General features: G+C 62.0%; 1 protein-coding gene across 1 annotated transcript; it reads left to right on the forward strand.

Annotated features, from left to right (window-relative positions):
• Window positions 1-18,968: 18,968 nt before the first annotated feature.
• On the forward strand, window positions 18,969-23,440 carry C24H14orf180 (chromosome 24 C14orf180 homolog). Its single transcript, XM_058567969.1, has 4 exons — window positions 18,969-19,079; window positions 20,693-20,822; window positions 22,726-22,761; window positions 23,235-23,440. The coding sequence occupies exons 1-4, from the start codon at window positions 18,969-18,971 to the stop codon at window positions 23,438-23,440; spliced, it is 483 nt and encodes a 160-aa protein (XP_058423952.1).
• The last annotated feature ends 1,477 nt before the right edge of the window (window positions 23,441-24,917 follow it).

Below are 24,917 nucleotides of genomic sequence, written 5' to 3' on the forward strand. Positions count from 1 at the left end.
CTAGCACCGGCCACCCCCAACTCCCGTCTTCAGGAGCCTCCCAGGACCCCCTGACCAGGCCACAGCCCCTGCTCTGTCCTCCCACTGCCCCCTGGGCCCCACTTTGATGGGGAGGGTCCCTTGACTATCGTCTGCCAGCCCCCACCTCAGCTACAGGGACCCCACCTGGGCCCTACTTGCCATTTGTCCCGGGCCTGCAGAGCACCAGGCACGGGGTCAGCACGGGGTACAAATGTGCTGAGTGGACGAGCAACGGGTCTGTGCAACAAAGGGGAGTCCACGTGGCCCAATGATGCCTCCCTCGGACCCTCCAGCCCTCAGCCTCCCCTGGACTTTCAGTGGGAAGGCACCTGCAGGTCTCAGGGGACCACCACCTCCCGCCCCCACAGCCAGCCCTGCCCCATGAGGCCAGAGCCAGGACAGGAGCACCAAACGCATCTGGAAACACTGTGGCTTCTCCAATAGTGTTTTTTTTTTTTTTTTTTTTGGTGAGGAAGATCAGGCCTGAGCTAACATCCGTTGGCAATCCTCCTCTTTTAGCTGAGGAAGATTGGCCCTGGGCTGACATCCATTCCCATCTTCCTCTACTTTATATGGGATGCCACCATAGCATGGCGTGACAAGCGGTGCCTTGGTGCACGCCCGGGATTCAAACTCTCGGACCCCGGACCGCCAGAGCAGAGCTCGCGCACTTAACCACCGCGCAACGGGGCTGGCCCTTCTCCAAGAGTCTTACACCCAGAAGGCTGCCTGACAGCTCCAAATACGCCCCAAAAAGGAAAATAGGACTGTTTTACCGCTGAATCCATTCATCTCTAATTTTAATGCTCTGAAAAGGTATTTCACCTTAATGACTCCGTTATTTTATCATACGTGCAAGCAGCTCCCTCCTTGCCTTTTCCAGCTGGCCTCCTCCTCTGCCCACGTGCAGCCCAGAGTGGTTATAGCTGCTCTGTGAGTCCCAAGCCCTCGGCCTTGCTCAGCGCCGATTTCATAGAATATTCCACCGCTCCGTTTAATATAAAGTCCACAGTTAATTAGCCCCTGTCAGCCTTCAGGCTGTCTAGGGTGGGCGTCCTCCGCACACCTGCAAACAACGCGTGGTGAGCCCTCCACCCCCAGATATGGAGCAGGAAGGCCACCGGCCAGAAACAGAGCTCGGACTCGGGTGGAACCCCTGCCTCCTGCCCTCCCGCCCAGGCTGTCCTTCCCTCCAGGGCTGAGCACCTCCTTCTCAGGGGTCTTTGTTCCAGCCACACCGGAGCACTCACCCGTGTGTCTGTGTGAGTGCTTGTGTGCATGTGTGTTTGCCAGTGTGCGTGTGTGTGCATGGGCCAGTGTGTGTGTGCATGCACCTGTGAGTGTGTGAACGTGATCCTCGAGCGTGAGCCAGCAGTCACAAGAATGACCAGCAGGGGACAGCCCAGCTGACCAGGGCACTTTCAGCCACGGTTTTCCAGACCCACAGGGGCGTTGTGCGGGACGTGGGACAAGGTGCGAGAACAGAAGGGGAACTACGGGCTGTCACGGCGCAGGGCCATTGGGGAGGCAGACGTGCTGACTGCAGGGCCCGGCGCAGGGAGAGGAGGGTGACGGCTGGGGCACGGACAGGATGCCACGGGGCTGCAGAACCAGAGCCGAGTCTTAAAGGAAGAGGCCCCGAGGCCACCACATGCATCTGCCCCCCGTAGACACAGAGCCCACCTCTGCTCAGTCCTGCCTGGTCCTCAACCTCGTGCTGGGTCTCCTCAGACACGCGTGGACGGAGGGAAGCCGAGGGCAGGGGCCACAGGAGCAGCAGGCACAAGGCCATGTGAGGAGCCAATGGGACACATGAGAGGGGGTGCAGAGGGCACAGGGCAGGGTAAAGCTGGAGGGGTGAGCGTGGCCGAGCACAATCCCTCTGTGAGAGCCCACAGGTGCACTCTGACCTCCGAATCTCTCTTGCATCCTCTCTGCCCAGAAGGGTGGGCAGGGCCAACACTGGCCCCCACGGTGCCTCTGCCACCTCCTCCAGTAAATCTAAGCTGGTTCCTTATTGTATGCGCAACCTGAACAACTGCACACGGCCCCCGTCCAGGGGTCCCAGAAACAAACTTCTTTGCACATTGGAAATCAGAGCCTGTCTGCCCTGTCCTGTCTGCCCTGTGTGGGACTGGGCAAGGCCACTGCAGTTCAGACACGCCCCCCTGCTCCACCCACTGTACACACACTTGCACCCACACCCACTCGCAATCCCACCAGACACCAGCATGCACTCACACACCTCCTCCCCCCGCGAGGTGACCTTGCCCGTCAGGGGAGGGCCGGGGCTGGGCAGGAGCCAGGCCGAAAGAACAATGCAGGGAGGAGGGTGGGAGAGGGAGATGTAACCTCAGGGGTCACCCTAAGTGCTGTGGCACGAACACACGTGTGCCAGGAGTGTGCACGTGTGTGCAGGAGACGAGCACTGCTGTGGAGCACGCCTGCAGGCTCACCGTGAGGCTGGAAACTTCCAGCGCCCTCAACTGAGTCGCCAGCACTGCAGCCTGAGCAGTCGAAGGTGGCTCGGGCAGTTCTCAGCCTAAACAGGCCCTTGTGGCCACCCTGTTGGTTGCGCCTGTGGACCCGAGGGTGGCACGCTTGTTCTGCGTGAGCGCACATCGCCAGCCCAATTGGTTTGCATGTTGGGTCTTCTGGACGCGATGCCCATGCGGCCCATGAGTGTGTGGTCTCTTGGTGCAGGCGTTGGGTAGCACTCAGTAACCCTGATGACGTGGATACAGGGCTGGGATGCCTGGTATGTGGCCGCGTCCAGCCTCCAACGCCCAGAGGTGGGGACGTGGTGGTCTTCAGCGAGTGGGCCATGGCGTGGGTGTCTGCCCCAGTCCACCGAAGGAGCCAGGATGCCTGCTGTCCACGTGAGGCCGTGTCCCCCGTCACGGCTCTCTGAGGGCTCTGCTGCCAGCAGCAGCCTCTCAGCACAGGTGTGTCTTTGTGAGGGTCTCCTGGCTGAGGGCTTCCTGGGGCCCTGTTGGGGGTGAGAGAGAGAAACTCTTACTCAGGGCACTTTTGCAGTACACAGAATTACCTTTGTGTTGAGACAGCCCCAATTCCACCCCATGCCCTGGTTCTAACCTCACAGAGACCTCACTCTCCATCCAGACTCATACCTGGACTGGAGTTGGAGATTTTCTCCTGGTGTTAAATCCTCCATCTGCTTCTGGATCTACCTGAGTGACCCCCTCCCGGGGCCGTTCCTCTAACATCCACTTGTGTCCCCCCCAATACCCACCTGGAGCCCCCAAGGAAGATCTGTGGCCCCTGCTTCAGACCCCTCCCTGGCTGAAGCTGCAGCGGCCCCCCAGCCAGCAGCAGGAAGGCCTGGCCAGCTGTGTTGGAGCCTGCCATCCCTGCCCTCGCCCCCAGCCCCGTACTGGGTAGAGAGGCCCTCAGGCCCTTCCCATGCGCCCGTTGCTATTGCACCCCGGGGCCCATGGGGCCCTCCAGCCCCTGACAGTGATTTTTCACGGACTACTGTTTTAATTACTTTTTCACTGACACTTTGCGGGCTGGTTTCACCTTATAAATGCAGAAACCCCAGAAGCCCCAGGAAGCTGTCATAGAAATGCAAACGGCGGAGCCTCTGGCACATCCCATCAATTTTGTCATTAGTAAGAAATGGAAATAGGACTCCGCAGAAAAGCAGGATTGGCAGCAGGGCTGCTCCTTCCGGGCTCCGGAAGGCATCAGCGGATCAGTGCCTGGGCCCCTCTCGTCTAAGCCTGTGATCCCAGGCCAGGGGACACGGTCAACAGGCCCCTGTCTGCTGCCCTGGGAGGGAGGCCATCACCGGGGACCTTTCCCCAGGTGCTCAGCCTGTGCCTGCCCGCCCAGCTGGCCCCTGCAGGCTCTGAGTGAGGTCTGGGCGGGGCACTGGGGCAGGTGTAGGACCCAGGAAGCAGGGGCAGGGGGCAGCTCCCCAGAGCACAGAGCCTCTAGAGCCCAGCACCCCCAGAGCCCAGCACTGAGAGGTTCCCCCAGCCCCTCCACTCAGACTTGTCAGGGGTGAGCCTGGGGCAGGGGTGGGGTGGGGCAACTGGCACAACCGAAGGGGAGCCCCTCTCTCCTTGTCTCCTGTGACCTTCGCCAGCCCCTCAGGGAGCCCCAGTCTCCTCCGTGCTCTCTACAGGCTAGGTGCCCGTCCCGCGGATCCATCCCCACACCTCCTCCCAGCCCCATGTCCTCAGGCTCCCCACCTGCCCCTCCCAGGGCTTGACAACCTCCCAGCCATTTCCATCCTCCAGGAGACTCTGGCCCCCTCACCCCACACAGAGGGTTCACCAGGACAGTGCTCACAGCTCTGCCCACCGGAAGGTCCCCATCCCAGTCCCTTAGGGCCACCCATTCCAGCACATCAGCCATTTTCACGTTGCATTGACATACTCAGTCAGCTCCTGGGGACAGTGCTGGAGTGTTCCTCCACCATCAGCTAATCACAGAGAACCCCCAACTGCGAGGCCCTGAGTGTGTGTCAAGGGCTTGGTGCTGGGGTGACAGAGACTCACGGTTCGGGGCCACCTATTCCTGTGACTGCTGATGCCCTCTGGCCTGTGAGGCCCATCTGACAGTTCCTAGCCCACCACGGGCAGGCCCATGTCTGCTGGGTGGCATCTCCTAGTGCCGTTGAGCACCAGACAGTGAGACCTCTCTGCCGGGGAGGTGTGGCAGGCCCCAGGTCCTCCAGGGCCGGCGCTCGGAGTCTCCGTAGGGTCTGCATCTGCCTCGGGGACCTCTGGCACCACTGGCTCCACCAAGCCATGTGGCCCAAATGCAAGACAGCTGGCACCACAGCTGCCCTTTCACAGAGCCCACAGGGGACGTCATGGGAGACCTCAAAGTCATCGATCACCAGGTCCAAGCAGTAGTCCCAAGTCTGGTGTGTTCTGCTTCCAAAATGCAGAGCCTTTCCAAGCACCAGGCCCCACTCTCAGTGGGAGGAGCACAGAGGGCGTGAACGTGGTCCTTATTTTCGTGGGGATAGCCCAGTGTGCCGCAGCCCACTGATGGGTTAGGCCCACAAAGCTGGGTTGAATTGACCTTTCCACCCTCTGGAGTCCAGAACACTTGGAATGTCTTGCTCTCCGGGTCTGGTCAGCCCGATGCGTTGACGATGGTGGATCAGCACAATCTTTCGCAGACCGGGAGTGTCCAGTGGACCGAAGTGGCCGGCGTGGCCCAGAAGCAAGACTGTGCATACACTACTGTCCCTCTCAGGTAAAGGCCAACTGGTCTGGCTCCCTTCGGTGGTGGGGATCGAGGACAAGTCACCTAAATCAGAGGCACACCCGGCACAGAGGATGCGGTGACCCATTCCAGTCAAGGGACCACTTCTGGTGGAGCAGTTTCCATTTTGGCTGACACTTGGTTGGGTTTGGGGTAATCCACCATTTTCCACGGTGCTCTGTTTGGGTTTTGCAGGGGCCACTGGGTGACCCGAGTGTGGACGTGATGGGGACCACCAACCCTGTACCCTTTGAGTCTTTGGGGACGGTTCTAGTTTCTGTAAACGACTCATGATGTGTGGAATTACTCTCTTGGCCTGGGGGAGTGGTGTCAGAAGCTTCCACCTCTTTCTTTGGTTCGTTGGTTGGGTTTGGCTTCTTCTAATCATAACGGCTCTTACCCCACAGGTCAGGGAACCAACGAGGACTCTGTCAGCTGCTGAGGACACGCAGTCCAAGTGTGACCGGGGCTGGGCATTGACACCAGACTGATCTGCAGAGCACTGGGCCCACCATGAGGTGGGCGTAAGCCCGGATTCCATTTGTCCCCGGACTCCGTAAGCCCATGACCGTGTCTGGGTCCCGTGATATCAGTGCCAGCTCTGGCTCTTTATCCAACAGCTCCACAAAGATCTGGACCTTTCTTCCCAGCACGTGGTTTCTCTAGAGTCCTAGAGACTGATTCTTCCTGCCTTTCCAGGCCAGCCAGCTGGGGAGGCTCCTCCCTCATGTGGTAGGTGGGTCAGGAGGACCTCCTTCCCCACCCCGGGCCTGAGGGCTCCAGGCGGCACCCAGGGAGGGCGGCGCCCAGTGACAAGCACACCCGCGCCATGTGGACCTGGGGGCATCCAGGTTCTGGGCTGCTCAGCTACTGCCAGGCCGGCACCAATGTGGACCAGAACCCCACCGCCCTCCCTGCCTGCCCCACCTGTATTTGGAGTGTGGCACTCAGACCCTCTGGAGCCTGTGACAGCCCCACAAGGTGAGGATTCCCATGGGCGAGGGGTCAGCGGCTTTCAGGTGGGCAGTGACTGGCCAGGGTCCTGCAGTCAGGAAAGGGGAGCTGGGGGATCCCAGCGCTCGGGCTCCAGTGCTGAGCTCTTTCTAACATCTGTGCCATCAATCCAGGCAGCCATGAGGCATAGGGTGCAAGGGCGGCTCCAGGGGCCCTGGTTCAAGCCCCGACTCTGCGAGCCACCACCTCAGGGCTTCGTGCAGACACTTGCCCCACAAGTCCGTGTGCTCGGTGGCCGGTGGGGACTGGGGCCCACTCTCTGGGCTCGCTGAGGGGTCTGAGAGGAGCTAAGCCATGCAAGAGTTAGCACACATCCTGGCCCAGCGAGCACACTTAGCGAAAACACCACACTTTTATGGACCAAGCACGTGTGTGCTATGTGTGTGCAGATGCACAGTAATGGTGTGAGAACACAGGGGCGTGTGTGATGGGTATGGACACTCAGCCCTGGGGCCAGCCAGAGCTAGGTTCCTGTCGTGGGTCCTCAGGGCCCCCAGACCAAGGACGTGAGTGGCTTGCACACAATGGGGGCCTAGTCAGCCTTGGGGTGGCTCTGAGCCGGGCGCCCACAGCGAGGGGTCACATGATCGCCCCACTACAGCCCCAACAGGCCCCCTCAGCAGGTTGGGGGAGCAGGCAGAGCCCCCCCACCCCGCGTCCCCCTCTCCAACCGGCGCGAGACCCTGCTGGAAAACCAGCTGTGGCAGGCAGCTTTCCACGGCCCCCGTCTTGGTTATGGCTTATGTATGGGCCCCCAGACAGCAGGCTCGCAGGAGGGACTGGCTTTATAAATAAAATTTATCATTGTAATTATGGCTCCTGGAGAGGGCTGAGGACGTTTACGGCCTCTTGGAGGTCATGAATAATTTAGGAGAAGGGAAAAGGGGTCGCTTCTGTTAGTGCACAATGCGGCCCAGAGATTCCCATTATCGCAGCTGTTGGGGACGACTGGGACCCGACGTCCTATGGTTCATGACCAGGGCCCTGCCAGGCTCCGGGGCAGGGGGACACTGCCCAGGCACCCCGTCTTCTGAATTAGGGCTCTGGCTGGGTGGTGGAGTGGTCAGACACGGCCCTAACTGCCAAAGGGCTACAAGTCAGTCTGAGAAGAACGAGCTGTGGGCTCCATAGTAAGGGGCGTTGACCCTGCATGTCCGGGCTGCGACCTGGGGCAGGACCTCATCCCGCGCCCAGACACAGGACACAGAGGCCAGGCACCAACACACTCAACGTGGCGAGCACGCCCTCCCTCTGCACGCCTCCAGCCCACGCATTATCCCAGAGTTGTGTGGAGCCCTTGAGAGTCCCGGAAGGCAGGAACCATCATTTGCTTGCCTCCAGTGATGGAGGACTCACTACCTCACTGCCAGCTGTTCCTCCCTAGGACAGCTCTGCCTGGTAGAAATTCCCCACCACCCTGCTCACTCCCATGATTGGCCGCTCGCGCCTGGGGACCCCAGCCCAGGCTCTCCTCTGGGTCTTACCAGATCGTGCATCAGCCTCTCCAACCTGAAGCCTGTACTCTCCCTCCCCTTCCCCTTCCTCCTGCCCTCCTGGACCCCCCACCCTCAGTCTTCACTCTCACCCACCCACCAAGGGGCCCCAGCCAAAGCCCACCTGTGGCCTCCGCACGGCCAAGCCCAGTGTGACTTTCCCCTCCTCGTCCCTCTTGGCCTGGCAGTGGCACTGGGAGCCCTCTCCCCTCTCCCTGCCCTGCCCGGGGCCCCAGGACCCCACAGGCCCCGGGCTCCTCCCACCTGCCCGGCTCCTCCCCGCCAGCCCGACCTCCTCACACCTGAAGGTCCAGGGCTCGTCCTGGGACCTCAATCCCCGCCTCTGTCCCTGGGCACCTCAGGGTCGCTCCTGCAGCCCCACAGCTGCAACGTCGTCTCTAGGCGGCCAGTTTATTCCTTGGAGCTGCCGTAACTAGTCCCACAAACCGGGTAACTCAAGCAACAGAAAACAACAGAAATGTATCCTCTCATGGTTCTGCAAAGCCCGAAATCAAGGCGCCGGCCAGATTGCACTCCCTCCAGGGGCTCCAGGGGGTCCTTCCTGCCTCTTCCAGCTTCAGGGGGCTGCCTGTGTGCCGTGGCTTGTGGCCGCACCACTCTGATCTCTGCGTCTGTGGTCGCATCACCTTTTCCTCTTCTGTCAAATCTCCCTCTTGTAAGGAAACAGGTAGAGGCATTTAGGGCCCAGCCGGATAACCCAGGATCACCTCCATCTCAGGATCTGTACCTTAATCACACCTGCAAAGATCCTTTTCTCAAATAAGTTGACATTGATAGCTTCCGGGAATTCGATGTGGAAATCTTCTGGGGGACAATTTCTCAATCTACCACAGAAGGTGACCCCAAATTCTTCTCTCCCGCCTGGGGCCACCTTGAACCAGACACATACATCCAGCTCCCACCCTCAGAGGTCTCCCACACATCTCAAATTAACCAGTTTTCGTCTCTTAATCTCCCAGGGCACCCCCAAAACCTGCACCCCTGCTATTTGTGGTGGGCAGAATAATGTCCCCCAAAGATGTCCACGTGCCAACCCCCCAAATCTGTGACTATGTCAGGTCGTGTGGCAAAGAGGAGTTAAGGTTTCTACTCAGTTGATTTAAAATGGGGAGCTGATCCTGGATTAAGGGGTGCGGAGGCGATGTTACCCCAGGCCCTCACTCATGACAGAGAAGGTGGAAGGGAGCAGAGTGAGGGGGTGTGAGACAGACCTGACCAGACAGTGTGGCTTTGAAGATGGAGGATAGGCCTCAAGCCCAGGAATCCGGGGGCTCCAGAAGCTGGAAAAGCCAAGAAACATTCTCCCCTGGAGCCACCAGAGGGAACCAGCCCTACCCTCACCCTGGCCTTAGCCCGTGAGACAGTTCACACTCTGACCTCCAGCTCTGTCAGAGAGCAAATCTGCATTGTGAAGCCACTAAGTGCATAGGAATCTGTGACAGCGGCCCCAGGAGACCCCTGCACCGTCTTCCCCAGACCAGTGACCTTCTCAGCACCGCAGCCTTGACCCTCACACGACCACACCCGACCCCTGAGTACTCCCGTCACTCTGCCTTGAGGGAACCAGCTTCCATGTCCCCTGCCCTGCCTACCCCCTGCATCCTGGCGATAGCCCCTAACTCGTCCCTCTGCCCCCACCTCTCCCACCCTCTCGGTCCTTCCACGAGGCAGCTAAGGGCCCTATTAAACCCGGGCAGGTCACGTCCCTCCTCTGCTCAAAACCCTCCTCTGCCTTATCTCACTGACGCCAAGGTCCATGCAGCGGTCTAGGGGGCCCTGCAGGAGCCTCCCTGCCCACTTCCCGCCTAGCTAGGGGCCCTCGACCACCCCCTCTAGAAGCCTCCAGCAGGCATGAAGCAGCTGATCACTTATTGCAGAGAGGACCACACAGAAGTCATGCTCCTGCTGCAACCAGAGGGGTCCAGGGGTTTCGGCCGGCCTCGGTCAGCAGGCGATGCAGCCCCGTGGCGAGGACGGGTCTGTGCCACACACGAGGTGGCCAGGAGTGCACCTTTGGACCGGTTTCCACCACCAGCCCTGTCCCACCAGCCCGTACACGCTTGAGTCCTTCCCCGAAGTTGTGTCCCAGGTGGGCGAGGGGCCACATCCGGCCACAGGACCCACTCACCACTCGGCTGACTCTCACCCCTGGAGGGCCTTCTGCTGCCCCAGGCTGCGGCCTCGGGCTCTGGGCCCTGCCTGCCCTCCAGGCAGCAGGGGAGAGGACGTTAGGCCCAGGCCCCCCTCCTGGGGTCTCGACCTCCACATTCGCCAGCCCTCCCCCAACACCCATGCTGTGCCAGCCACACTCTGAGGCCCCGCAGCACTTCCCGCTTGCCCCCTGTGGGGCTTTCTGTGTTCCGGCAAGACCCTGGCCAAGGAGGGCCCAGTAGCTGGGGCCAGCACTGCGGAGCCAGCGGGGGGAACACTAGAAATGTGTCTGCGGGTTGACAATGTGGAGGTCATTGTGATGCTCCCGAGGGAGCTGCATGCTGGAGTAGCCACATCACTGAGCCCCCACGGGCCTCCCTGACCCGGATGGAAATCAGCCATGTGATGATCCATTTATGTGTCAGTTTGGCTAGGCCACAGGCGCCCAGAGACTTGGTGGGACACTATCTGGTGTGACTGTGAGGGCATTTCTGGGTGAGAATCGCGTCTCACACGGTGGACTGAGTAAGCAGACGCCCTCCCCAGTGCGGGGCCTCACCCACTCTGTGGGACCACACGCTGTCCTGGCTGGACAGCGACAGAGGCTCCCATTTCCACAGCATGCTGTCTGGACACGCAGGAACCCGCCCGCCTCCCTGGGGGCACAGGGATCAGGACCCTCCGGGGCTCCCCTGAGTGGTCCTGCAGAGACCAGGCAGGACCGAGACTCAATCCCTGGAGGCACGTGCGAAGGGCGCAGCATGTTTGATCAGATGAGACTGGGAAGTACCACCGAGCTGGGCCCAGAGCTCCCCAGCTCATCTAGGGCTGCTGGGCCTCAGGGTGCACTAATAAATTCCCCGGGGCAAACATCACACTGGCAGGCGGGCCGTCTCCTCCCCTCTGGTCACAAGAGGGGTCAAAGCAGCTGCTCTGGAGCCCTGGCCTGGGGGGTGCAGCCCAGTCTCCTGCTGGTGGGAACAGGCCCCAGCCCCGTTGTGGACAGGTAGCTGGGAGGAGGCGGCCACCCGGCCAGGGCACAGCTGGGAGGGGATCTTGTCTGGTTCCAGGACCCCACGAGGCCAAGCTGCTGACAGGACCCCCTGTCCAGCCATCCTCGGTGTCCCTAGAACAGTCCCTCAGCCAGCCCGCCCACCCCAGCTTTTGTAAATAAAGGTGAGCAGAGCTTTACCGGAACACAGCCGTGCCCGTTCGTCTCTGCCTGGTCCCCGCCGCTTTCCCCCTGTGAGGGCAGAGTGGACCCACGGAGCCTGAAGCATCCGCCATCTGGAGGTGTTTCCAAGGGCAGCTTGCGCCCTTCCTGAGCGTGGAGACGCAGCGAGAGGAGCGCCAGCCCTGAGCCCTCGGCAGCTTCAGCACGGATGTGTACCGCTGGTGGGTTCCAGGCCGCTGTGGCCATGCACGGCCCTCGGGGGACCCTGGGGCCCTGAGAGGCAGTCCCCCTACCCCTGCTCACACTGTCCCTCCCAGCCCCGGCACACCCTGGGCACCATGGGGGTCCTGCAGCTTTACCTGAGTGAGTCACTCCTAACAGAGAGACACAGGGCAGGGGTCTCCATGCCTCCTCGGGGAGCCCCCTCAACTGGTTGAAACCATACAAACCCGCCAGGGATCTGCCCATGCTTGGCCCCTGTGCCCTCAGCTGCCCGGACTAGTCTCTCAGACCTGGTTCCACTAGGCTGCCAGCAGATCAGATCGACTGCTAGCTGGGGGCTGGCTGGGGGCTGGTTGGGGTGCGGCACCGAGACTGGGCCAGGCCCACCACCTTCTGGCTGTGTGACTTCGGGCAAGTTGTCTCCTCTCTCTGAGCTGTACTTTCCTCATCTACAAATGTAGGACTGCTCCTCACCTGCCAGGCAGGGTGGCTGCTGCTCAGACACCATGGGGAGCTGAGTGGTCCCAGCCCCCAGCACAGGATAGACTTGGGAAATGCTGAGCCCTTCACCCCTGCTGCCCTCCTTGGGGCAATGGGGGACTTGGGGACTTAGATGCTGCCTCCCCACTGGGGCAATATGGGGGCTCAGCCAGTGTGCCCCGAATCAGCAGAGTGGGATCCGGGCTTTGCCTTTTCCTCCTGGGAACCCAGGGCAGGATGTATGGGGGTGCAGGGGCGGCAGGCAGGACTAGGGGCTCTGCTCTGGGGCTGGGTCAGTCAGGGGCTGGCCAGCCCCCGCGTTGCCCATCCTTCTGCCTCTCCCCCACCCACTCTGCCTCTGACTCCAATCCACAGGTTTTCCAAGGACTGCTTAGCTCTGGAACCAGCCTTGGAGGACACATGTCGGCAGGGAGGGGCAGGGATGGGGTATCAACCCCTCATCTTATCTGCAGGCCTGGTGTTTGCTGTGGCCTGGGAAACAGCCACCTCCTCTCCCACCTGGGGCCAGCGGCCTGGCCACAGGGTTGCTGCTATTTCTGCCAAAGGGGAGAGGTAATTTTAGCTCAGTCCTTGCCAGCTGGCCAAGCTCTGCAACCCGGCAGAGGGGCCTGGGATGGGGAGGCAGGCCGGCCACAGGTTGGCCCACAGGCGGGGGGGCAGCACCTCCAGACCAGAGTGCTGGGAGGCTGGGCAGGCTCAGCCCCGTCCACCTGTGTGTCCCAGGGCCCACCTTTCCAGGGGACAGGAGGGGCGCTGCTGGCCCAGCATAGGCCAGGACCGTGCTGGACCGTGCCCACCGGGAGATTCCACAGAGCCTGGCTGTCACTACCCCTCACGGACCCAGGAGGAGCCAGCTGAGATCCCAGCTCAGGGGAACAGGTGGATGCTCACTTCCCTTTTGGGAACGAATCTGTCAGAGCGAGGAGATTCCCAATGATGATGAAGGCGGAGAACCTCCCCCGTGCCGACGGGCAGGCAGGCAGTGGCCAGAGGCCGGGCAGAGCACACTGGGGCCCTGGGCGGGAGGTAGAGGGTCATCCATCCCATTCACCTGAGATGTAGTCTTTCAGTGCTAAAATGGGCAGAGTCCCAGGCAAACCAGAGCCATCGGTGACCCCAGAAGACCCAGCACCCCTGAACCTCAAGTCTCGTCTGTATAGTAGGGGTGGTGGGTGCACTCAGCAACATCGCAGTCTCCTGACGCTCTGAGCCCTTCCCCATCAGCTAGGTCTGACCCGAGGGCCCCCACCGGCCCTTCCTCCATGCTCCTGCCTGAGGTCTGGCTGGTTGTGGGCTAGGTGGGGAACCCAGCCAATTCAGCCAAGAAGCTGGAGGACGGGTCTCTCCAAACTGCCCAGAGATGAGCCACGTGCCGGCCTTTGGAAGTCCCAGGAGCCAGGGTTCTTGGTATTTTGCAGAGGCTGTGGCCCGGGCAGCAGGGTCGGGCATGAATACCAACAAGACTTCCCCAAAGGCCCTCGGGGGCCCTGCGGAGAGCAAGTCTATGCAGCCCCAGCCAAGCTGAGCAGGGAATGGATTCGGTACTGGGGTCCCTGGAGACCAGGCCATGGCATTTAGGAATCCCCAGAGAACTGGCCCTTTTCTGAGCTGACAATCAGAGGGAATCCCCATCCTGGCCCACCGTGCGCATTGGGGCACTCCTCCGGCTCAGGACGCGCCACTTACTTGGTGCCTGCAAATGTATGCAGGCACTCCAGAAGGGTTAGTGCGTCGTCTCCATCCACACAGTGCTCTCGACGGTTGGCAAACGACCCCCATTCTACACAGGGGACTGGAACTCAGGGTGAGTGACCCACCCAGGAGGAGTGAGTCTGGCCAGGGTCTGGCAGGGTCAGCCTGCCCCATCTGCGAGGAGTTCTCGAGGCTGAAGTCAGCTGTCCTCCATTCTGGGGTGTCCCCCTGCACCCAGCAGACACATGGCTATCACCTGGTCCTGTTGTCGCCTCAATCCTAAATGCACCCCAGAGACGCGTGGGCTGCGGATCCATGGGGGCCACCCAGCCAGCTCCTGCTGCCCACACCCCCTCCCAGCAGGGCCCGTAGGCGCCTGGGCGAGCCCAGTGAGCAAGTGGTCAGCCCGGTAGGGCCTCCCCAGGAGTTCTCCTCTTGCTTACTTCAGAAATGCGTGTTATCTGGGGAGCTGCCAGCCTGTTCCCGGCTGTGCGCTGGGCTGGGAGCAGCCAGCCCTTCTCAGGAGCCCCGCCGCCTGCTGGCCGTCACTCTGCTCCCGCCCTCCCGAGGGGAGGCCAGTGTGGGGTTGTCCACGGCCTCCTGTCTCCTTTTCCAGCTGGGAGAAGGCGCAGCCTGCAGCTCTCGGCCTCAGGCCCCCTTAATTCAGCCAAGCTGCTTGGGGGAGAGGGGTGGTCAAACACCACCCGGGGCCGCCAAGCCCTGTGGGGACAGCCTCCTCTGAGGCCAGACTGTCCAGAGGGCAACAAGGCGGCCGGGCCCTCAGGGCTGCAGAGGCCGCTGCCCCGTGGCTGTAATGGAAACTTCTCAGCTGGCCTGTTAGTCTTGACAGCTCCGGTTCCCACTCTGCTTGAGGCTCCGATCGCCAGCGGATTGCGGGCCGGTCAGGTGGGTGTACTCACCCGAGGTGCGTCACCTGCAAGAGCCCAGGTGGGCCGGGGCAGTGTGTGTGTGTGCGTGTGTGTGTGTGATGTGTGTGTACAAGTGGCATGGGTATGGTGTGTGTGTGTACGTGTGGGTGTGTGTGTATTGGCGGGGGGCTCGTGAGCTCCAGCCTCTCCCGGGAGAGGTCCTGGCGTGGTCCTCCCGCCTTCTCCAGCCTGGGTGCCCCTGGAGGAGGCGTCTCAGGCAGCAGGACAGCAGGAGGAACCGGCCGTGGCTCTGCTCACTCAGGCTCCGGGAACTGCCGGGCGGGGATGAGACTCTCCGCCTCCCAAGGGCTGGGAGGCTCAGCAACCTCCTCCGTCCCCTGAGCACAAGAGTCTCTGTGGGTAAACGGGCACAGCACAGGGTGCAAGGGGTGACAGGGAGCAGGCGTGGGCACTGACCTCAGAGCTGAGGAAGGTCTCCTCCCCGTGCAGGGTGGGCGCTGCACTGGGGGTCTCAGAGGGACCCCTGGTGAGGACAGAGACACATCAGCAGACAGTGGGTGCTGGGTAGGCACTGGGCAGGTAGGGCACGTGGCGGTGGGCAGGGCACAAAGGAGAGGACAGCCTGGCCCAGGAGGAGGTGGGAAGCCCAGTGGGTGGCATCACGGAGCGATGGGACTGCAGTGGTTGGCAGAACAGGTGGCTGGACCCCAGGGTTTGGCATTGTCCGAGGTGTTGAACCAGGCGAGAACAGGCCCAGCCTGCCTCGCACACCCCTGGAGGCCGGTGGGAGCCACCAGGATGGGGTGGAGAGCTGGCCTGGAGAGACTCAGCCTCGGTGGGGCCGCTCGCCGGGCCCTGTCAGTGACGTCACCATCGCCCAAAGGCTTCAAGCCAAGATGGGGAGGGAGGGAGGGAGGGCACTCCGCCAAACCCCACAGACCATAGGGCGGGAGTGGAGGGTGGGTCTTGTGGATGCGGAGCCCTTAGCCAGACCTCTGTCCTGGAAAGGGGGGCAGGAGCCCAAGGCCCCCCACTCAGTGTCCCTAGGGCCCCGCCTGGACTGGAGCCCGAGCTCTGGGGAAGGAGGGGGGCAGGGCCTGGGCCTCGGGCCCTCTTGGCGCACTCCTGACCAGCAGGCCCAGCCGGGCAGGCCCACGCTCAGACAACGCTGGGCAGCCCCGTGCTCCGAGCTCGGGCTCCGGCGTCCGGCAGACCAGGTCCCAACCCCTGGCGCTGAGCCCTGGTGGGCTCGGGTCCATCCCCCAACCCCCACTCCCCAGGGAAGCGCTGTGCCCCTCTCTAACAGAGGTTAGAGGCAGTGGTCCGAGAAGCCCTGCCCTCGGAGGGCGTGCCCTCCCCAGCGTGGGGGGGACGTGCTGACACTCCGCAGGCCCCAGGCCTGGAGCTATTTTCCACCCTTTATCACCCATCTGTCACAGCCGCCTGCCTCAGAGCGAAGGGCACTCTTGTTACATGCTGTCCCTGCCAGAGGCCCGAGGCCTCCCACCCCCACGCAGGGCCCTGCCCTTGGCCCTCAGCCGTCCAGCCCCAGGAGGTGGGGGAGGCCTCGGGGGGAGCCGGAGGCAGTACCACCGAGAGTCGACTTCACCTGCTGAGTGTGCCAGATCCACACCCTCCTGGTGGGGAAACTGAGGCCCAGGGCAGTCACTCTGCTTGACCGAGGTCACTGAGCCCAAGGACAGAGCCCAGGACTCAAGCCAGTCCTGGGGGTCAGCAAAGGCCCTGCTTCTACGGGGAGGAGATGACACTTAAGGGGAAGTGGAGCCTGAGCAAGACTACCCTGGGGACAGCGGGGCGGGGACGGCAGAGTGGGGACAGGGGGCAGGGACGGAGGATGCCACCTGGGAGCAGAGAAAGGCCAGGTGAAGGACACGGCCTGAGGAGGCCCGGTGCTCCCCAGAGACGCCGGGGAAAGGGGACATCCCATAGGAGCCCTCACTGTCCACACGGGACAGACCGTCCCAGGCTCCGTGCAAAGTCACACCCTTTCCCTGAGTAATAATAGCAGTGGCCGAGGTCCCCGAGGACAGGTGCTGTCCCAGGCTTGCCTCTGAGCCCTTGACACTCCCCCCACTCCCCCTCATGAGAGCCTGTGCAGGAAGCTGCTGTTAGGATTCCCATCTCACCACTGAGTACACCGAGGCCCAGAGAGGTCGAGAGATTGCCCAAGACCACACAGGGTACTCGAGGAGTGTGATAGAGCTGGCTGTACCCCGGGGGCTGCCGGCACTGGAACCACTGAGCTATGCTGCCCGGTCACTGCCAGGGTAACACAGAAACACACTGCACATTCACACACTCACACATGACACACGCACAATCACACTGACATGCACACACATGTGCATACAGGCACATGTAGACACACACACAGTTGCATGTGTGTGCACACAAGCACAGGGCACGCACACTAGTATGCATATGCACATGCACACGCATACATACACAAGTGCAGTCACACACTCCCCACACATACACACTCACACAGGCTCCACATGCACACACACATACACATGCACACGACCACACACAGATGTACACTCACTGTCGCACACATACAGATGCATGTGCACACTCCATACATACTCACACCTCACACATATGTGCACATAAGCACACACACTACCATGCACATGTAGTCACACATGTACACACAGACACACACTTACATGCAGACTCGCTCACACAAACACATGTGCTCACACTTGTGTGCACACTCACACGTATGCACACACTCGCACGTTGTCGCACAGTCCCTGGGGCAGATCCAGGCCCGGGTGCCCAGCAGGGGCTCAACAGCTGGGTGCTGCTGACAGTGTCGCTGAGGAGCTGGCCCTGCGGGTCCCCGTGTGGCTCCCCAGGCCCCAGCCTCTCCGGCGTTTCCGGGCCGGGCAGGCCTGCGGCCACAACCTCTACCACGGCCTGCTGTCCTCGGCCACTCTCCCTGAGAGTGAGTGCTTCAGACGAGCCGGCCTCCCTCTCCTCCTCCTCCCTGGCTCCTTCCACAGCCCTATTTGCAGTAAAAACCCCGATGCTGCGATAGGAGAAAATTGCTCCCTTCTGAAATAATTGAACCGGTGCAGGCGGCATCCACGCCGTCATTAACAGGGCGCTCTGCCTCTCTGAGACATTTACGCCTGCAGAGGGATCGGTGCGCAGCCAGCCTCTTATCTCCACGCGGAAGAGTGCACATGGCGGCCCCAGGGTCACCGCCACCCTCGCGAAAGCAGGGCCCCTGCAGCCCGCCCCCTGCCCTTCCGCAAGGCAGGCTTGCTCCATGTGGGGTGGCCCTGAGAGTTGCGATGGGGACGCTGCAGGCCCCTCACTCTCAGCTCCGTTCCCAGCTCTCGGGGGGCAGGATCCTTGAAGGATGAACGGAAGCCAGGGGGGCTCCTCATAATCAGCAAACATTTGCCCCGTACAGAGGAGGCGGGAATGTCCACCAAGGACCCCAGACCAGGGACCCCTGGAACAGCCTGGGGCTGGGGATGAGGAGGCTCCCTTGCCACCCTCTGCTTATCCAGGGGGAGTGGGCACAGAGGCCCTGGCCACGCCGCCCGGCATCAGCCTTGCCATGTGGCCAGGGAAGCCCCAACCATCTCTGGCCTCGATTTCCCCGCATGTACAATGAGGGGGATGGGCCGTCACCTCCGAGGGCCCTCGGAGGACCGATGCTCAATGCCTGGCTTCCCCTACACAGGTCCCCAGGGGGGTCACCCAGAGCGGGACTGGAGGAGGTCTCAAAAGACAAGGCCCCTTCAAAGGATGAAAGGAAATCCCCACCAGAGGGGCTGCAGTTAGTGAGCGGTGATGGGAGATGCACAGCCTCTCAGCAAAGGCTCAGAGATGAATGAAGGAAGTGCCACCTCACACCTAGGAAGAAAGCAACTTAAACCAGGGAGAGGGAGGGAGAGAGGGAGGGAGGCTGAGAGACAGAGACAGAGGGAGAGAGAGTGACAGAGAGAGACAGAGTCTGGGGAGGCCCGAGGGGCAGGTGCCACCCACTCCAGCCCCACAGGGTAGGCGTGACCATCTGGGGAAGCCTATCCCAGTCCCCACTGAGCCCTGACAATGTCTAGCCCCCCAACCCATCATTCACGTCCTGGAGCCTCCCCCATGAAAGGAGGAAGCAGCGATATTTATTGCAGCCTAATTCATGACCTCAAAAAATTGCAAGTGAGAATAATAAAATGCAAACATCCTGACCACCAATAATAGAGGGTGGTTGTCAATTAGGACGTCAGCCCTGTGGAATATTACACAGCCATTACAGCTGATAATCAGAGAGACTGTGGCAGCAGGGCAGTTTTGCGGCTGACAAGAGCGGTTTTGAGCAGCGGACGCAGGGTTTCTTTGTGCTGGGAGCACCACAGGGAAAGCCGTGTCCTCTTGTGGGCGAGGCCGACGGGAGGCCGGGAGGCCAGCTCGGCTTCCTGGGAAGACTTTCTCCCTTTATTTTATTCCTGCGAGTGTTGCTTGTGCATTAACGATGTCTGTGCTCATCTCAGGACCATGTTCCCGTAAATGAGGACGGCAGCGCAAGCCCTGAGTCCCGACTCCCGGCCGGAGACGCAGCATCAGACCAGCAAGGATGAGGCAGCCGCTCCGGGCACATGGCTGCCCAGGGCGGGGAGGGTAAGGCAGGCCCCGGTCCCAGGGTGCCAGGGCCCGGTGCACCCGGCTCCACGAGCTGGGCTTCTGCTGGGGGCGGGGCAGGGAGAGAGAACAGGGAGGCTGGATCCCTGCCCATGCCCTGAGCTGTCCTTGGCCCTAGGAAACCTGGAGGGGAAATCAGAGTGGAACTTTAAAGGTTTGGTCTGGCAGAGAGGGTCAGAGGTCTCCAGGTGGGGCACAGCTTGATCAGAGGTGCTTGGCGTTGGACCAAGGCTGAGGGTAGGGGTCCAGCATGCAAGTGGGGGGATGCGCCAGACCAGGAAGTCCAAGGGGCTGGGAGAGGCGGCGGGAGGAGGCGGAGGAAGTGGGAGCCGTGGAGGGCTCTGGAGCAGAGCAGCAGCAAGTCCCGGTGTCTCTGTGGCAAGGTCACGCTGGCAGCCCAGGGAGGAGGGTGTTGGAGTGGGGAGGGGTGGAGAGAGGAGGACCCGGAGGCCGTCAGGATGCAGCTAGGACAGGTCCAGAACCAGGATGGGGGGGGGGGAGGGGACAGGGGAGGGAGGGCAAAGGAGACAACGGGGGCTTCTTCAAGGAGCAGGTGGGGACCCAACTTCAGACCCCAAATCCTGACCTAGCCTCTGAGATTGCTGCCAGGCCGGGGCAGGCCACAGGCACAGATGTGCCAGCTGAGGGGAGGGGACAGCCATGAGCTCAGCCAAAGCCCAGGAGCAGTGGGATGGCCACACAGAGAGGGCCAGGGGCGGGCTCTGTGCAGCCAGCTGCCGCCAGCCAAGAGCCGTCTCAGGAAAAGCCCGGCTCACAGGGTGTTCTCACTCAGAGCAGCCTGTTGTCACCACTTTACAGACGGGGACACCGAGGCTCAGAGCGGTCTGGTTATTCCCGGCTCCACCTTCCAAACACAGAGTGGGTGGGAGGGCGGCCCCTGGGTGGGCACGTGTGTCCAGGCTCTGTCCCTCCCAGCCTGTTGGCCTCACGCTCAGATCCCTCACCTCATCCCCGGTGAGTGACAGAGGCCTGGTGTGTGACACCAGCTGGGCACAAGGTGGGCTCCAGAGTGGTGCTGCTGGGCGCTGGCCTCGGACAGGGCCTGCTCGGGGCCCAGCCTCCGCCCCGGCTCAGAGGAGAAGCCTGGGCAGAGCGTGCCAAGACTCGCTGAGGTTCCGTACGTGCGGGTCGGCATGAAGACAGCCCTCAGCAGATGTCAGCAATTACCATCGTCATCGTCATTATTATTGATGTGAAAATTATTACGGACCCCGTCGGGATCAGTGGGGGACAGAGCCTGGGCAGGAGACACGGGCCTGCGAGGTCCCTGACCACGTCCCTGGCACCGCTAACACCGCCATCTGATCATGACAAGTCCTGGTGGCTTTGTTCCAGCCCTCGCCACGTGGGGGCGGCCCCGGGGGTCAGTTAACCAGGCTGGGGCTGGGGGCCGAGGGCAGGTCCACAGGGGGTCTCCACACCCCTGTGTGGTCCCCCACAGCGCGTCCCTCTGCACAAACCCAGAGGAGGCGGTGGGGATCCTGGCCGGAGCAGCCTGTCACCAGCCTCCTGAGGGCCAAGCGGGAGAGCTCATCTCTGCCTGCTTCCCTCTGCTCCCCGCTCCGCCTCAGGAGGGCGACAGGAAGTGCCCTCCCTCCATCCTGAGACGAAGCCCGCCGGGACGCTGCAGTGGCGAGGCCGAGCCACAGAGGACCTCGAGGCACGTGCGGTTCCACGAGCCCCTGGAGGTGACCATCCACTGTAAGAGGGGCGTGGCAAGCCAGTCTGGAGCCGGGGAGGGGGGACATCGTGTCCTAGGACCTCACAGAGGGTCTGGAAGGACCACGATCACCTGTCCTGTTGTCACAGGCGTAACCCTAACAAAACCTGGGCCTGTGGGGTCAGTCTAGATAGTGACAGTCAACCGACAGCAACTGACAGGAAAAATATAACCAGAGTGGTCCTAATCCTTCCTAATGCCCACCCGTTCTCCTGTCCAGCACTCTTAAAGCTCTCACTGCCCCTCCGCCCCTCCCATACTCTCCTCCTGCACTGCCCCCTCCCAAGTTCTCCCAGCCCCTGGGGCCTGGTATTGCTCTACCCCCAGCCTGCTCACCACCACCTGCCCTCCCCTCCCTGGTTCACCTCATCCCTGTCCCCGCCCTGCCCATGGCTATCAGCTAGCTATGCCATGTAACAAATCACCACAAACTCAGGTTGCAGTGACCCACATTATTATCTCAGAAATCCCAGGGGTCAAGGGTCTGGGCATGGCATCACTGGTCCTCTGCTCAGAGTCTCACAAGGCTGCCATCAAGGTGTCGGCCAGGGCTGGGCCTCATCTGAGGCTCGGGGCCCCATTCCAAGCTCACAAGGTTATTTGCAGAGTTCATTTCCTTGTAGCTGTAGAACTCACACAGCTGCACCTTCAAGGCCAGTGGCAGACTCTCTCTGACCTCCAGACCCTCTTTTTTTATTTTTTTTGTGAGGAAGACCAGCCCTGAGCTAACATCTGCCAATCCTCCTCTTTTTTTTTTTCTTTTTTTGCTGAGGAAGACCGGCCCTGGGCTAACATCCATGCCCACCTTCCTCTACTTTATACGGGACACCACCACAGCATGGCTTAACAAGCAGTGCATCAGTGCTTTCCCAGGATCCGAACCAGCGAACCCCGGGCCGCCGCAGCAGAGCACGCACACTTAACCGCTTGCACCACTGGGCCGGCCCCCAGACCCTCTTTTTTAATGAGTTCGCCTGATTAGGTCAGGCCCACCTGACATGATCTCCCTTTTGATGGACTCAAAGTAGACTGCTTAGCGATTTTCGTTACAGCTGCAGAGTCCTTCCCCTTTGCCATATTCTGTAGGGTAGACTCAAGTCACAGGCCCCCCATACTAGGGGGAGGAGACTGCACAAAGTCGAGGACACAGTAGGGGCAGAATTGTGGGGGTATCTTAGATTCTGCCTGCCACAGCACCCCGAGAGGTGCTTCCCGAGTCTTGCTGAGTTGTGGATAAAACTCTCTGCCCTAAACCGTGGTAGCAGCTCCCTTGATGGCCCATGGTAACCATGGGGTCCAGGCCTCACCCAACTCCTCTCTTGATGGCCAGTGCCTCCCGCAGGCCCCTCAACTGCTCCTCCCTCCCCCAGCCAGGAGCTTCCGAACAGCCCTGGAAGAAGAGATCTGCAGATGGAGAATCAGGGCCCAGATGGCCCAGGGGAGCTCTGGGGTCCCCCAGTGAGCTGGGCAGGTGGGACGGGAGTCGTGGGTCCTCCCAGGCCCTCCCCAAGTGCCAGCCCCCGCTGCCCTAGGCCCAGCACCTCACAGTCCCCTCCCACAGGCCGCCTCCCACAGGCTCACCCCAGGCTCCTGCAGCAGTGCCCAGTGTCCTGGCCCCCCACATTCTGGCGGTCTGAACTTGAAGCAGCGAGCTGGGGCAGACCACTGGTTGGCGCCAGGCCAACTGACCAGCCAGGGCAGGTGTGGACGGCCTGGCCCTGGTCAGGACCCTGTGGGAGCTGTATCTGACACGGCCCGTCTCAGGGTCTGTTGAGTGGGCGGGGGTGAGATGAGAGGCTCTGGGGGTGCCTGGCAGGCTGAAGCCATGTGCTCCCTGAGCGGGGAGCCCTCACGGCTCCAGCCCACTCTCAGCTCTCCTTCCAGACATCGCCAGAAGGGAGCCCACCGCCACCACCGAGGGTAAGTTCTGAGCTCCCCCACCTCCCCCAGGGGCCCTCACCCCCAACCCACACGCAGTGCCTGGGTGGGCCCCAGCCCCAGGCCACCCTCGTACCCCCCCATCAGCTCCAACAGGGCCCCCCACCCAGCAGGGCCACTCCCTCAGTCGGGGGTCCCTGATGCTTGCAGGTGGGCAGCAGTCCCCCTCTGGGGTGTGATCGCCTCTCCATACACCTTCCCTGAGGGAGGGTACCAGGGGCAGGGCCCGTCACAAGGAGGCCATGCAACGCCGGCAGAGGCCCCAGGCAGGGGCGGGGAGCGTGGGAGTCCGCCCAGGGACCCCGCCCCACAGGCAGAGCCGCGGTGCCGCCATCCGCTGAGCCCTGCTCTCCTCGCAGCCTCCCCGCCAGCCGCGCAGGGGGGAGGGATCCCCACGGGGTTCTCACTGGGGGGGTTAGGCCTGCGGGACTCACCCAGGCCCCTCTGACCCCCAGCGCCCGGCCGGCGCCGGCGCCGCGGCGGCTCCCTGCTCCTGCGGCTGTCCGTGTGCGCCCTGCTGGTGCTGGTGCTTGGCCTCTACTGCGGCCGCGCCAAGCCCGTCGCGCTGGCCCTCCAGGACCTCCGCGCCCGGCTCCTCGTCCTCGTCCTGCGCCTGCGGCACGCGGCCGTCACCTGCTGGCACTGCCTCGTGCGGCTCTGACGGGGCGGGCGGCCAGCAGCTTGAAGGCTGACCCTCACCTCCACCCCCCGGCGGCCCCTGGCAGGCAGGGCTGTGCAGGGAGACGGCTCTGGAGCAGCACAGGGCGAACCCGGAGACAGAGGGGCTGCAGGCGGGGCCGACTGGGAAAGGGGGCCCAGGGCTGGAAATCAGACACGGGGTGCCGCAGCCCACTCCACTCAGGGGGCCCTCCCCGTGTCACACATTGCCGTCCACTGTGAGGTTTTATTAGAAAAAGGATTCCGCTACTAAAAATGGAGACCCATGTGCTCCGGCCCCTAGGCTAGCACTATAGACCCCTCCCTCATCCCGACTGGAACTCTCAGTGCCCTTGGCCTGGCCTGGGCGTGGCCATGTGGAGCCCCTTGAAGACGGGGACACTCTGCCCCGTATCTGTGGGACCTCGGAGAAGGTAAAACAGGACCTTTGCTGCTTAGGGCCTGCTGGGCCCGGACCTCGAAACCCCATCAGAAGAGATGGGTTTGGTTGTTGGGTTGGGGGGCACTTCTTCCCGCAGGCCCCTTCTAAGGCTGTGTGCAGAGTGGGACTCCAGCACCCCTACTTTGTTGGTGGTGTTGGGGTGCCATCTTCTAAGCCCAGGTCTGACCCCCACACTGGTCCCCAAGGCCTGGGGATCCTCTCACGCCCCGGGGAGGTGTGTCCTGCCCAGCTCCCCCAGCCGACCTGCCTGGGAGTGTGGAGCAGAGAGCAGATGGCAAAGGGCCGAGAGGCAGGGTGGCTCTGCCCAGACCCCCACCACCTTCAGAACACAGCCATCTGGGCCCGGATCCAAGCCTGCAATACACACCCGCTGCAGGGCCTGTGTGTAGACGCAGTGCCCTCACAACAGGGCCGAGGGGAGCCATGTGGTGACAAACTCCAGGGGCCCCTCTAGACCCTGCCTGGAGGGGGAGGCCTGAACAAAGCAGGGAGGCTGACAGTCAGACACCAGGAGGGACTGACGGGGAGATGCCACGTCCCCTGGGACAACCTTTAGACAAGTGTCCACAGGGTGGCCAACGCCGTGCTGCCCCTGCAGGGGGATATTCTCTAAGGGTCTGTCCCCACTACTTAAGCGGGGAGACACGGACTTTCTATTGAAACACCCTGCCACCTCTTTCAGTCTGGGGACTTTTACTCAAAGGAGGGAAATGGGGACTAATCTGCTGTGGAATTCACTTTAGTGGCTAAAGCAGAGGTGGGGCACTGAGGGAGCGCCACTCTGGGCCTCAGAGTCCCTTCTCGCTTCAGAATTTGGGAAGCCCAGAGCAGGGGGCCCAGCAGAGAAGGGACCATTTCCAGGAGCAGTGGGCCAGTGGGGACCATGTGAGGGCTCCAGGCCCCAGGCCTCGGGGCCCCTCCAGCATCACGATTACCAACCCCCCCCACACCCTCGTCCAGCCCCCCCAGAGCCATCTCATCTCACCCACCCCCTGAAGAGGGTAGGTTATTCCCCATA

This window comes from Diceros bicornis, chromosome 24 (assembly GCF_020826845.1).
Source record: "Diceros bicornis minor isolate mBicDic1 chromosome 24, mDicBic1.mat.cur, whole genome shotgun sequence".
Taxonomy (NCBI): Eukaryota; Metazoa; Chordata; class Mammalia; order Perissodactyla; family Rhinocerotidae; genus Diceros; species Diceros bicornis.